Raw genomic sequence first — 15,147 nt, forward strand, 5'->3', positions numbered from 1 at the left:
GCGAAACTCTGAGTTTCCCATCTCAGGGTAAATCAACTCAGAGATCAGGGTTAGACTCAGAGTTTGTTAAACCTCCTACCTGGAACGGACCTCTGGTTTAGTGAAAACTCTGAGTTTGTTAACTCTGAGATGAGGGAAACTCTGGGTTTTCTGTTTCAGAAAGAGAGGTAACTTAACCTCAGAGTCAGTTACTATGGTAACTGAGCCTGTGAACCTAACCTGATCGGGAGCAGGTTTTCTTCTCTCAGTCTCCTCCCTCTAACACAGGACTCTTTCATTTCCTCATTCATTTATTCAGTCTGTATCAGGCACATTTTAGCGCAGTTTGTTATCTGCATGAATAAAAAAACAGGGTTGGTTTATTAACCATGTTAGGCAGACTATAAAACGTTTTTGTTCCGAACATGGCATTTCCTTTTGTCAACGATTCCGTTGATGAAGAAGCTGTATTACTTAGTTAGCTAAACACACATCGGGAGATGATATTGAGGCCCAGACTATAGATGTATTTTCATTTCCAGATTACTATCTATTTGAGCGGTATCGTTTTTCTTCCCAGTCTATCAGATATGTAGATACCTTATCCGTCCTCATATCACTAATGTCACCCATTTTGGACATGCTCTTACATCCCAGCAGATTCTTTGTGTATCACATTACGTTTTTTTTTTTTTTGCAAAAGGCAGTTTTCTTTACAACATTGTTATTAGTAAAGCCACTGTAGCAAAGCGCCGTCAGGAGAGTGTGACTCGCTCTGAAACATTTTTTAAACGTTTTTGTAGTTTTCCCTGGACACAAACCAGTAAGAGACATTAAAAAGAAATAAATGATTGTAAATCATAATTCTGTTAATGATGGTGCTGCAACCTCCGAATGGGTAGTAGTAGCTTACTTTTTCGCTCGCAGGATTGCACCTAAATGAAATTATAGGTGTAGCCTACTACCATTCCAGTTTTCACCAGTAATATTATAGGTTACCTGTGATTAAATATGAAATTAATACACTTTATTAGAGCTTACGCATTGACTCGAGCAGCAATTTTCTCCCACACCAATTCTCGCTATTTTGCAGCAGCAGCCGTGTTGCTTTTTTTTTTAACAAAATATATATTCAAACTTGCTGTATGTGCGACCAGTTTGTTTGTGGTTGTTGCCATGGTGAATCGTAATATCATGGCTCCATTCATGCTGCCTTTTTATAGTGGTGGTGCACGCCCTTAACTCTGAGTGAACCTACTCTGAGTTGATTGAACCAACTCGAATAAGCTGTTCTGGAACCAAAAACCCAAAGTTTCCCATCTCAGGGTAAATCAACTCAGAGATCAGGATTAGACTCAGAGTTTGTTAAAACTTCCTGAAACAGCCCAGGTCTAAAATGATATGTGTGTATATAGCAACTGTCAAAACATATTCTCATTTGAAATGCAAACTCATCATTAGTTTCAGGTTTTCAGCACTAATCGTGTTATTTTTTTTATCTTATGCGCCATTTCTAATGCTTTCTGGGCTTGGTGCTGTTGTCAGAGCTCAGTGCTCTGTTAGCAGATAATTTCTTTCCATCATTGTTTACCAACACAAAGCCAAACACTTACCAGGCTGTGGTTTAAACAAAAAAAAAAACAGCATGAGTGGTATTATGGGGGAAACAACCGAGGGAGTAGCAGTGTGGGTGAATGGAGGGAGGTTTGTATTCTCCTCCCTTTTCCAAATCATGTCTGCTTAATGTTGCTTAATGTAATTTTCTCCCCACTCTTCCTTTTTGTCTCCCTTTTTTATTCATACATGTTTGGCATTATTATTTCAGGGAGGCGACCAGACGGCCACTGTGCTCACTCTGTGCGCCATGATGGACTTTAATTTGATGCAGGAGACGTGCCAACTGGCCATCCGGGACGTAGGTGGCCTTGAAGTCCTCATTAACTTGCTGGATACAGATGAAGTCAAATGCAAAGTGAGTAGCTGTGCCAAAGCTGGACCTGGATGGCCTGTAGGCATAAACATTGCTGGCCGTGTGTGCCAGCCTGTGTTTCAGTTAGAGAAGTACCAGTGCTGGGTAGAGAGCATGCCTTTAAAGACACGGGGTAGCAATTATTCTCCAGTGTGCTCTAATGACTCAGTTCTTTTTAGCCTGATTTTATTACAGCTTTTTGTCCTGTCTATTTTTAGTAGAAATGTGGGTAAATGTTTGGCTACTAGATATTGCTGTATGTACTCTTAGTACAGATGGACACCTCATGTTGGAATAGGCACAACCGTTTATTTTCCATAAAACCTATCATTTTAAAATATGTTTTTAAGTATGAACGTTTTTCTTGTGTGTTTTTAGATTGGATCTCTGAAAATCCTGAGAAAGATAAGTCACAATGTGCAAATTCGTCGAGCCATTGTTGACATGGGAGGCCTGCAGAGCATTGTGAAGATACTGGACTCACCAGTCAAGGACCTCAAGGCCTTAGCTGCTGAGACCGTCGCTAATGTGGCCAGGTTCCGCAGAGCAAGGACAACCGTCAGGCAGTATGGCGGTATCAAAAAACTGGTGAGCATAAGCACAGAAAAATGTAACTTCAGGTTAGTGCAACATGAACAGTCACTTAAAAAGTCTCTGTAATGCTCATCTGAAGAGTATCAGGTGAGAAAACTGCAGACCAGAATCTGATCTTTCTGTATTAATGTCAATGGAAAATGTTATGTCCTATGGGGGCAGATTTTCTATTAATTTAAACACGTGTCTATGTCTGTGCCAGTTTGTGATTTAGTTCAACCTTTTTTGTACTAAACCGCAGACACCTTGGAACCTTTGGAAAAACAGAATGGTGACTTATTGCGATGTTATCCACATACAGTACTACCATTACTATTTTATTTAAAGTGTAAAACACATATCCAGAGTTTACTGAACTACGTTTTTCTGCACAGCAAATCAATTACCCATTCATGCCCGTTTCACACTGTATGTAATTGCCAGATAGTGGCCCATCCATCCTTTTTCACCCAGTCTTTGAAACCAGCAGAGTGGGGGCTATGGTAAAACAGATAGAATGTCCCCTACATCCTCTGACCTGCATTCATGTTTGTTGACAAAGGGACCTGTGATTAAAGCCTCCATTCCTTGTATATTTTACTCAGCCCCAAATCGGATGTTCTCATGTGCAAGTCACTTACGGAGGCAGATTAATTTCACGCTATGCTATGAGACCACCTTTGAACTGTGCTGTGTGTAATAGCTTTGCGTGCTCTGTCTCACTGGCCAGGAACTATGGATTAGAACACTGAATGATGTCCATAAACTGTCACACTGGGCTTTTCAGGCCTAACATCAACATCTATCCTGACAGTTTTCCACTCCTAGCATCGCTGGCTTTTTCGTCCTTGCAGACCCAGTGGTAATAGAATTTTAATTACACCCTTAATCACAGCCAACAACTTTCTTTTCCCATCTGGAACCATCCATTATCACTCCAGTCCTGCAAGCAAACTTTTCAGAGTCCTTGAATTTATGACAGGTTCACTGAGTTTGTGTAAATGTGTGCATGGAAGTTTTCTGCTTAAACATGTGGGGTCTGGCTGCTTATTTGCACACAGTTTCATGTTTGTTTTTATCCACATGCAAGTCTGGGTCCCTCGTCTCTCTGCTCAGGTAAAGCTGCTGGACTGTGTCCCTAATTTAGCTGATCTGACTGCAAACCAGGAGAAGGATGTAGAAGTGGCTCGCTGTGGTGCTCTGGCACTGTGGAGCTGCAGCAAGAGTACTAAGAACAAGGAGGCCATCCGTAAGGCTGGGGGTATCCCTCTGCTGGGACGCCTGCTAATGTCTCCGCATGAGAACATGCTTATTCCTGTGGTGGGCACCCTGCAGGAGTGTGCCTCAGAGGTGAGAGAGGCACAATACTGTATATTGTCTTTAAAGGTGACATATTATGCTTTTCCGTGTTTTATGTCATATTTACAATGTTATAATGTTGGACTACATGTTTTTTCGAATAAATTTTTTTTTCGAATAATGAAGTAAACGTATTTTAAACAAATCCCTGTGAGCTAAAACTTTCAGATTTCCAACTGTTGTGAATGCTCCGGTTTGAACAGTTTTTTCTACTCTCGGCTAAGTGTTACGCAACTCTAAGCCGGCCTTCTATGATTGGTCATCTGCTCCAGATAGTCAGGACTGGAGAGTGTTTGTTTTTTTAAGCCACTGCGGTGTTAACCTTGTGGTTCAATTCTTCCCAATTCCGGGTCACATTACTCCTGAAACATTTTCTGTGTAGTATTTGGTTTAAATGCCTTTATTTCCATTTTTGACGGTAGAAAGTGCTGTTTCGTTCCACTACTATCTAACGTTAGCGTACTGCTAACTATTAAATAGCTACATGCTAACTCGACATAGCTGTAATGTTGGCCAATGCTGGTCATTTCTCCCCAAATTCCGGTCCCTTTACTGCTGGGACTGCATGACCGGTTGTGTAATATTTGGTTTAGAAGCCTTTATTGGTGATTAATCACAGTACAAAGTCCTGCTATATACTCCATTGCAGTCGCTCCAGCTTCAACTAGTGAAACACGGAGCGGAGGCTCTGGAGATTCCAGAAAACACGCCGGGCAATCAGAGCAGACTGGGCTTTGTCGGGAGGGGGGCTTAAAGAGACAGGTGCTCCTACAAAGTGCTCATACAGAGGGTGTATACAGGTGCAGCAGCCATGGGCAGTTTTTTTAACATTAAAGCATGTAAACATGTTCTAGTACAAACACAAAATGCAAGTATAATCCTGAAAATGCTATATAATAGTTGCCCTTTAATGTGGTATAAGTTGTCAATAATGTGTAGTAAAACCTACAAGTCTGATTCTATAAGACATTAAAAATACAATGCATTGATAAATAAATAGTGTATAAATACTGTTGATATTCAAACAATTGTATTGTCTACTCATTTAATGAAAGACCCAAAGCAACAATGAATTGATCCTATCAACCCTATCATTTTAACTATCATAATGAGATTGCAGCAGGGTCTACAGATTATCAAAAATGGTGCATACTGAATAAAAGAGATGTAAACATATGATTAACATAAAAATATACAAAATTCTGAAATATTTAAGGGTGGAAAATAATGATAAAAGTATACTTGCTATATGAAAGAAAAATACTGGAAACATAAAATATATAGTAGCAATATATGTGACATAATTGTTGGTGCATGTCAGTCAGTTCATGTGGTCTTTTTAATTGTTGTGTCACTACAGGAAAGCTACAGGATTGCCATTCAGAAGTTGGACATGATCAAGGATTTGGTCAAAAACCTAAGCAGTGACAATGATGAGTTACAAATGCACTGTGCCAGTGCAATCTTCAAGGTACCTTTCCACACTTCTGCGCTTGTCGTATGCATAGTCTATGAAAAACTCAACACCAGAGGTGTCACGTGACCTAATGGCGGACTAGTTGGGCGAAGGGCGAGCTCCGTTTAGTGCACTGCTGTTTATCCTTTTAAAGATACTGACCAGAGATATTTGTGCTCAGCCATGACGAGAAACATTCTGGATGCCGAAAATGTGGAAATCCAAAAGTTAGCGGCCGGTGGAGATATTAAGCAGCACATGCTCCGTGGTGGAGACGTGGCAGAAAGCGTGGCGCTGCTGCTGTGACCGTGGTAGAAAAGCAACAGGCTAACGACATGAAATACAAGGGCAAGAACTAATTCTGGCAGGCTAACATATATGCACCTAATGTAGATGATCAGGCATTTTTTATAGATTTGGAAAAGAAATTACAAACTGTAGGGAACCACAATATTGTTCTAGGGGGCTATTTTAATTTGATACTGGATCCAGTTTTGGACTACAGTGGGGTTGCAGCACGCAGGGCCACCAGAGTCTCTCTCACATTACAGAAGATGTCTAAGATTTTAGGTTTGGTTGATATTTGGACAATTATGAACCCAGCTGGGAGAGACTATACATTCCTCTGCTATAGGATGTGTGATAGGAAATATCGTAATCTCTAACCATGCGTGGGTGTGCCTAGACCTGCTGCCTCAAAGTGAGAGAAGGTGCTCTTTATAGGTGGTGCCTTAACTGCTCCCTTTAACAGGATCCAAAAAATATAGAATGGCTTAGGTCTGAGCTAAAAGATTACTTGGCGATCAATTGGCCCTCGGTGTCGTCTTCAGGGTTGGCATGGAAGGCCTTAACGGCTGTGATCCGGGGGCGGATTATACAACATGCTTCATTTTGTAAGAGAAATAGTGCTAAAGCACTATTAGAACTAGAAAGTAAAATCAAACACACGTTATCTGCCTCTACTGATGAAGACATGTGTTCCTTCATAGAGCCACTAGGGCTTCCCAAACTGACCGAAGAGCAAAGAGAACTCTAAAGGCGGATTTGACTAGATTTGAGAAAATTTAAGAGGTAATGGGGGCCCTGCCTGTGGTTAAGGCCCCAGGGTCCGATGGCTTTACAGCAGACTTTTTAAAGAGTTTTGCAACTAAACTGGCTCCACTTCTGTTAGAGGAATATAGAGAGGCACTGGAGAAGGGCACACTGCCACCAACATTTAGGCTGTGATAACTTTGGTTCCTAAGAAAAGTAAAGACCCAGGAGACTGTAAGAATTACCGCCCAATTTCCCTAATGCAGTTAGACGTCAAGATTATTTAAAAAAAATTGTCAAATAGATTAAATAAGGTTATTAATTGTCTAGTTCATCCTGATCAGGTGGGGTTTATTCGCAGGTGGAGCTCGTCAGATAATATCAGGTGTCTCAATAATATTTTATGGTCTGTAGCTGATAATCCCCAATAGCTGCTGTTTTCCTTGATGTCGAAAAGGCATTTGACATGGTTAAATGGGGCTATATGTTCATTTTTATAAAGTGAATTAAGGTGCTGCATAATCATCCAGAGGCTATGGTGCAAACTAACGGGTTAATTTCTGAATATTTTGCTCTTGGAAGGGGAACAAGACAGGGCTCACCTCTTTCTCCTTTGGTTTAGCCATAGAGCCGATAGAAGAGGTTTGGGTCAAGGAAATGTGTTGTATTATTACTTTGCTTTTAACTTAAGGCATCTGGCCCACTGGTCACTTCCTCCTGAGAGAGCCCCACCCTGGTATTGTATGGAGAAATCTGTTCTTGCCCCATTATCGCCCTTACAGTATGTTGAGGTAAAAACACATCCAATAATCTCTCCCCTAAATGTCGTTTGGACCAAAAGTAGCCCAGTTGTTTAAACTGGATCAATATCTAAGTGTTTGGCGGAATCCAAATTTATGTATTGGTAGATCTCCCCTTTTTGAGAGTGATTGGTTGGAAAAGGGAATTGTTACACTGGGGGATCTGTATCTCGGTGGCATATTGAAATCCTTTGAGGATGTGGTACAGCAATTTGGAATTTTTTTTTTTTGGTATTTGCAACTTTGCCATCTGTTAGTTGAGATTTTTGGATCCAGTTCTTCAGCCCTGAAGGCACCAGAATGTTTAGAAAAGGTGTCGAAATATGGAAAAGGTCATGAGGCTTATGGGTATTATTCTATGCTCATGGACCTGGCAGATGGAGCCTGGACAGCCCTCAAAAAGACATGAGAAAGGGATCGGAGTATTACGCTGGATGATGAGGAGTGGTACAGAATCTGTAGGAATATTAAAACTATGTCATGCAATGTGAGGGTGCGCCTCATTCAGTTTAAGATGATGCATCGCTTCTATTGGACTCCCTCCAGATTGTTTAGACTTGGTCTGAAAGTCACATGAAATTGTTGGAAATGTAAGACAGAGGACGCCAATTACTTCATGTCCTATGGTCTTGTGATAAGGTCCAGGGTTTTTTGGACCGGGATACATGATAACCTATGTCGGATTGCAGGGACCCAGGTTCCTTTCAGCCCAAGATTATTTGTTCTGGGAGATGGGTCAATCCTAAGCGGGATGGATAAGCACATAAGAAGCTGGGTCCAAACTAGTTTAATGATAGCCAGACAGATTGTTTTAAGAGGATGTAAGAATGACGGAGTGCCATCAATACAGGAGTGGGCTGGTGAGACGGCTAGGGTGGTGGCATTTGAAAAAAATGTCATATAAACGGTTTGCCAGATTGGATGTAAACTAGAAAATGGGGAAGGTACCTGAGCTTTCTAGAGGGCTCCTAGGAAGCTTTGTGCTGGGGAGAGACGTGTATGACGGGCTTATGGTGTTATCATTTAATATTGAATATTGTAGTTACTGTGTCATCTTTTCTTGATTTTGGTCTGGGTGGGTGGTGATGATGAGATGGGCGTGGGGGGTTGGGGGGGTGTATGTTGCAAATGTTATGTTTTGTATTTTGTTAAAAAATAAATATTGTTAATCACAAGAACAAATCCACAAAATTGGAGAAAAGGACACAGAGATAAATAGTTTTTCTTAGACCATGTCTCTAGAGGACATTATGTAGATCTTGACCCTCTCTTTTGCTTTGCAGTGTGCAGAGGACAAACAAACTCGTGACCTGGTGCGTAAGTACAGCGGTCTGCAGCCGCTGGTTTTACTGTTGAGCAAGTCGGACAACAAGCTACTCCTGGCTGCTGCCACTGGAGCCATCTGGAAGTGTTCCATCAGTATGGAGAATGTGGCTAAGTATGCCGGGACTCAGGGTCTCAACTTATTACCTCTCATTAACACACATATCCTCTCACACACACACTTAACATACCAGGGTTACAGAAACGCATTGCAGCCATATCTTTTGGGATGTATGACTATGTGTTTGTAATTAGTAGTAACAGATTAGTTTGACTTTGATAACTCAATCATTGTTCATAGGAACAACAATCTAATAAGCCTCAGTGTAAAAGGGTGTTAATAACAAAAATGCATTTCACCCACATGTGCCCATAACTTTTGGAAAAGATGTTTCCTAAGATAATGTGGTTAACAGCAGTGTTGAAGCATGTGAAAACAGAACACCAATAAGGGGTTTAACCGACTTGCGTGCATTATGGCCGTCATGCCATCATCACATATCTTACTTTTATGGATGGCTCTTATTCATTCAAGACTAGCTTTGTCACTTTTTCCACTCATATGCTGTTGTCATATCTCCCTTTCCTTTACCATTGTTTCTGGTTGAAGTAATTCGTTGTATAAAATGTAACGTTTTTTTAAGGATTCTATTAGCTCTGATCTTTTATGTGAGTGTTTGCTGCTAGAATTCAGTCTTTTCCACCGTTAACAAAGGCACAAGTCAATGTGCTGATTTTATAGACTTCAGTGATGTGTTAGTCAAGGCCTGTTATTGACCCAAACGTAGGCATACGGAAAGAATCAGCCTTGAAATGCTGATTTTCTAATATCCAAAGACGCAGGCTGACAGAGTCCTTAATCATTTGTCATGTAAGGCAGTGGTTTATTTAAGTGTCATTTAGCCTGATTCCTTCAGCAGTGACATTTCTGGAATGGTTTTTGACTTGTACTTTAGTGTCAGATGAATGAGTAATTTTCCCTCTAAAATAAATAATGCCCAGAGACCGTGCCCTGGCAGCCCCATACATTTCCACTAGCGCTCCTTGAAAGAACGATTTAGATGTATTTATTTTCTTATACAGTGTGAGGCCGGGCACATAATATATAACCCACATGCAGTAATTAAATAGCTTGGTAACATATTAATCAATTCAAAACCCTTTTTTCTCCAGTGTAGCCAATAAACTAATAAGACATTGTCTTTTAATATTTTAGTGAGTATTTTTGAAGTTTAAGGCTGTTCGCTGAGGTGAATATACCTTACTTCTGACTCAGAAATGCTGTATAGTTCAAATTGCAGTGACATTCTAAAAATAAGAAAAAGGAGCAGTAGCACTCACACTGATCTTTCTTCACTTCATATATCATAACTGACAGAATGATATCCTACATTTAAAGTCTAAGTTAAGTCCTTCCAACTGGAACTCAGTGTCTCCTGCCGCATCGAGTTAAGAGAGGATTCCTTCACAGGAGCAGAAGCATGACAATAACATTCCTGTAAAGCAAGATGGATCAGATCAGATCACTGTCTATTTAACTGACGTCATGAAAGAAAATCATTTGGGGAAATATTATTTATTTAAATGATTATTATCATTAAATGCTTAAAGATACTGGCATGGCTATTACTATTTAGACAGACAGTTCTGTTTTCAAGGTACAAAAAAACAAAACAAAAAACAACAACAAAATTGGCACGGATTGGAACCCGATTGACTGCAGCATGGCGTAATGATAAAATAAGTTAACTACACTGGCCATGCTTAATGTGGCAGCTTAATACGCCAGTTCAGGCTCTCTGCCATATGTAATGACTTGTCACACTGTTGCTATGTAAAATACTTATATTAATTCTGATGATAACAATAATAGAAATAATTACAATGATGCCATTAATCACATGTAAACCACATTTAGTGACACTTCATTTACAAACACTAAAAAACACTTTAGTTTCCTTCACTCTAAATTTAACATGTCATAGAGGTATGTTAGTAAGAGTGCAATAATATGAATAGAGTTCTCATTTTGTGGTTTCTTTCCTGTGTGTGTTGTGTTTTATTATGTTTTTGGACGATGTGGGCAGTTGGGTGTGAGTGAAGGTTGCACTTTGCCCACCCCCTTAAGAAGAAACCAGCATGATGCACAGCAACTGTTTTTAATGCACACTTCAATGTGTAAGTGGATCTGTTTATTCACACTCTCTCAGGCTTATTTTAATCACTTAAAATGTCTAGGTCTGGCAAAAGCCTGGAATATAGTGACCAAGTCATTACTGTCAAAAAGGAAAGGCTGCTAATGGTAACAGGGTTTTAGGGGCATGCGCTTATTTCAGAATGAATCATAGGTGAGTGGTGTACTGAAATGAAAATCATTTTAGAATATTATTTTGCTACAGCAATAATAAGAGGCAGTGTTTTTCTCTTTTCTTTCACTAAGTAAATGATCCAATGAAACAGACCTTGTGGCCTATTGCAAACATGATATTTTCTTTTATGTGAGTGATGATTTGTGTGGTCTGGACAGTATAGAGGTCGGGGGGACCTCCACTTAAGACAAGTAGTAGCATGTGTTAGCCATTTTCCTGATTAATGATGCATCAAAATGAGAGATGATTGATGCCCCAAAATATAATTACATTTATAACTTAAGTGTGTTTGTTTAAAGACCACATAAGTGTATGTTTTTCGTAGGACTATTACAGAGAGGGCTATACCTGGGCCAAGCTTATATGTACTATGAATTCTGAGTATTATGATGCCTTTGTTAAAGTCCTGATGGAAACACTGAAACATTATTTTGTGCAGATTTATAGACAAATCGATATGTGGTCCCTTGAGCCTGTATACTGAGGTGCTATGGACACACAACACTGCTGTAAAAAGCCTTAACAAAAGACTGAGGGAATAACTTTGCAATGGAAAGTCACAACTGCCAAGTCTAAGACTATATTTGCCAGCGCAGTAATGTTTGGGGTCAAGATTGGGTGGTTCGCTTCCAATTACTGACTACCCCACCATCTTACCTCTGTTCCAGCCCTATGATGAGCACACCATAATTGCCCCTCCAAATGTTACTTCTCTTTCCCTCACAAAGGTTCTGTACTCACCAAAGTTAGTCACTGCTCTGTTGTTTCTTTCAAATGAAATAGATCTGTCTGTTCAATTTTAGGTTGAACAAGCAACTATCTCTCTCTTTTCATGGTCATTGCTAAGCATCTCCCAGTCCCTAACATGTCTTACTTGTACTTGGGCCTTCCTTAAAACACTAGTAAAAGGCAGCATTTAAGCTTTTCCGCACTTCGTTGAGTGTTACTAGTGTAGAACAATGAGAAAATGAAATGGCACAGAATCAATCATAAAAATCTGCTGCACAGAAGCCCCACTGTGGTTCCTGTGTCTTCTGACAGGCTCTAATAAGCTTCCTCTTGTGTGGAACCCAGTGTTTGCAGTAGAAGCCGCTTCAGGCAGCCATGCGTAATGCTACTCTTGCCATCACGGAATTACTTTGGCTGGGATTGGTTTCACAAAAATAGGCATGACTTACTGTTCATTTATCAAAAGTTATGTCTGTGATTACAAGATAATTCTACTGTAGTCAACTGCAGATGACACTTCAGTGATGGCATAGGAAAACCATTGTTTTTCTTGATGGTGAATTTTACTAAAGCTAACTTTGGCAGATCCTCTGTTCATTAGCAGTGTTTTGACTTGCAAGAATAGGCTGTGTGTCGGTGGACCCTGACCAAAACCAAATGACCTTGGCCATCTACAATAGCTTACGGACCATGATGCCAGCAACCGTAACTGTGAATAAAAACGTTGTAGAACTTAACTGTACATCAGAGGTTTGTTGAGGTTTTTAGCAACCACATTATATCCCTTTTAAACCTTTACTGTAGTTTACCACTCTATAGCATTGGCAAACAAGGCAAAATCACAGGAAAAGAGGGGGTGAGAGTTTCCAAGCCACAGCAAAGCTTTAGTTATGCAAAATACGTACAAGGGACAACTGTGAGCAGCCGTGGGAAAACTGCCTGTACTGCTGGGTTACAGTAAGAGATCTGTGCCTATTTAGCTGAGGGCACTGTAGCTGCTAGTTGTCACTTAAGGCCCTTTCACACATGCCATCTATCCCTGAAATGTTCAGGAACATTTCCTGCATTGGGGCATGTGAGAATGAAGGCAGGGCAGCAGCAATTTACCATCTCAAGCCCTTGTCACGTTTTTCAGGAAGTTGCAGGTTTGGACCCAAATGCACAAGAGGAGACAAGGAGGTAGCAGGACGAGTTCCAATGATTTAATGACTAAAATAAACGTATAGTCAATGTAAGAAGGCAATAAATAAAAATTAAAAAAACAGGGAAAAAAAACAGCAACACTAGGAAACAGCACTAGAAAACAGGCAGAACGTCTTGACACCAATAATACATACTACGATGAACTGACACCAGACAAAGGGAGTACACTAGGAGCTAAACACAAGACCACAAGACAAGGCCCAGATGGAGTGGGCAGGGAAGTGGAATAAGGAGGTAAACACTGATTGGGTAACATGACAACGAGGACTGGCAACACAAGGGCAGGCTAAAGAGGTTAGACACAAAACAGGTGTACAAGGGAAGACATGCTGGGCAGGGCTACATAAGGTACACACAGCGCAAGAAATACTGTCACAAGTTCTTTAAGGGCGTTTTCACACATGAAAGTCCGAACCAAGGTCCGTACCAAGGTTCATGTTTTTGTTACATTGTATACATTTGATCCGGTAAGTTTTGGTTTCACACTGCAGTTTTGCAAGCGCACTAAAGATCTATACGTGACAAAACTACGTCCTGCCGTCATCACATACGTGAGCTGCGTCTCCAGATACTTAGAACTGATTGGTTTGTTGACGGGCTTCCCGCCTCCTCGTATCCTCTCTCTGGGTCCGAGTTTAGGCTATTCAACTGACCGCTGCTCTCCCCTACTGCCGCGGCTCTTTTTGTTTTGTTGTGAGAAGCAAGACACGGGAACTTTCTTTCTGGAGCATTTATTCAGAGACAAACTGAAACCTACACTGTACATTTACTACCACTTAACAAATAAACTGCTGATGTATTCTCTGCTCTGATAGCCGACAGCTGTCTGCTCTGAGCGCATTTACCGTCTCTCTCTCTCTCTCTCTCGCTCTCTCTCTCTCTGTCTCTCTCTCTGTCTGTCTCTCTCTGTCTGTCTCTCTCTGTCTGTCTCTCTCTCTGTCTGTCTCTCTCTCTCTGTCTGTCTCTCTCTCTCTCTCTCTCTCTCTCTCTCTCTCTCTCTCTCTCTCTCTCTCTCACTAAGCACCGAGCTGTTCCTTAAAGGAGCTTCCCCGGTCTTGTAACACAAGGAGAGCCTGCCAGAGCTTCCTGTATTTGGTCCGAAAGTCCGAACCATCCAAAAAATGCTTTCACACTATCAACGAACCGGACCATGGTTCAGTTTGGTCCGGACCGAGACCACCTCTTTTTGTCGGACCAAAATTTGGTCTTTTGATCCGGACCGTGGTCCGGGGGAGGTTTCACACCTGTAATTTTGGTTCGGATAAAACTAAAAAGTCCGAAAGTCCGGACCAAACGAGGTATGTGTGAAAACGCCCTAAGAGACCATTTCAGGGAAAATGCCGGTACGACTGTGTTCAATTCAATTTTATTTATAGTATCAAATCATAACAAGAGTTATCTCAAGACACTTTACAGATAGAGTAGGTCTAGACCACACACTATAATTTACAAAGACCCAACAATTCCAGTAATTCCCCCAAGAGCAAGCATTTAGTGCAACAGTGGCGAGGAAAAACTCCTTTTAGGAAGAAACCTCAGAAAGACCCAGGCTCTTGGTAGGCGGTGTCTGACCGTGCCGGTTGGGGGTGTGATGAACAGTGGCAATAATAGTCACAATAAAGATAATGGAACAGTGACTAGAAATAGTTGTCGTAGTAGTTCATGGCATAGCAGGGCACTGCAGGGTGTTACAGGATGTAGCATGGCACAGCAGAGCATAGCAGGACGTAGCAGCATACAGCAGGACACAGCAGGACACTGCAGGGCACTGCAGTGCGTAGCAGGGAGTGCAGCAGGACCACGGCGACAGCTGCAACAATGATTTTGGTGCCAACCTAATCCAAGGAAACATGCTGGGCAAAAAAAACAAACATAAGGACTCTGGGGGTTAGTAACAAGCATGTACTGGCCTGCCTCCCTCTATTTTTATTATATTATTGATTATATGGTAAATTAATCTGACGACTATGAAGAGAGCAGGTGGGCCGGGTTAGGCGGACGCTGCAACCCCTCCCTAACTATAAGCTTTATTGAAGAGGAGAGTTAATCTTAAATGTGGTGATGGTGTCTGCCCCCCGAACCCAGACTGGAAGCTGGTTCCACAGGAGAGGAGCCTGATAGCTGAAGGCTCTGGCTCCCATTCTACTTTTAGAGATTCTAGGAACCACAAGTAACTGCATTCTGGGAGCACAGTGCTCTAGTGGGACAATAAGGTACTAGGAGCTCTTCAAGATATATTGGTGCTTGACCATTTAGAGCTTTGTAGGTCAGGAGAAGGATTTTAAATTCAATCCTGGATTTTACAGGAAGCCAATGCAGAGACGCTAATACAGGAGAAATATGATCTCTTTTCTT

The 15,147-nt window shown here is 41.2% G+C and overlaps 1 protein-coding gene across 3 annotated transcripts in view; it reads left to right on the forward strand.

The window, feature by feature from the left end:
- The window catches only part of odad2 (outer dynein arm docking complex subunit 2), a 66,791-nt gene that overhangs the window by 35,182 nt on the left and 16,462 nt on the right, over window positions 1-15,147 (forward strand). For all 3 annotated transcript variants that reach the window (XM_039790868.1, XM_039790871.1, XM_039790870.1), the window contains 5 exons: window positions 1,805-1,951; window positions 2,327-2,536; window positions 3,638-3,871; window positions 5,241-5,351; window positions 8,452-8,606. In XM_039790868.1, coding sequence (XP_039646802.1) covers window positions 1,805-1,951; window positions 2,327-2,536; window positions 3,638-3,871; window positions 5,241-5,351; window positions 8,452-8,606 — 857 coding nt within the window. The remainder of the gene's footprint in view (window positions 1-1,804; window positions 1,952-2,326; window positions 2,537-3,637; window positions 3,872-5,240; window positions 5,352-8,451; window positions 8,607-15,147) is intronic.

Source organism: Perca fluviatilis, chromosome 22 (genome assembly GCF_010015445.1).
Source record: "Perca fluviatilis chromosome 22, GENO_Pfluv_1.0, whole genome shotgun sequence".
NCBI lineage: Eukaryota > Metazoa > Chordata > Actinopteri > Perciformes > Percidae > Perca > Perca fluviatilis.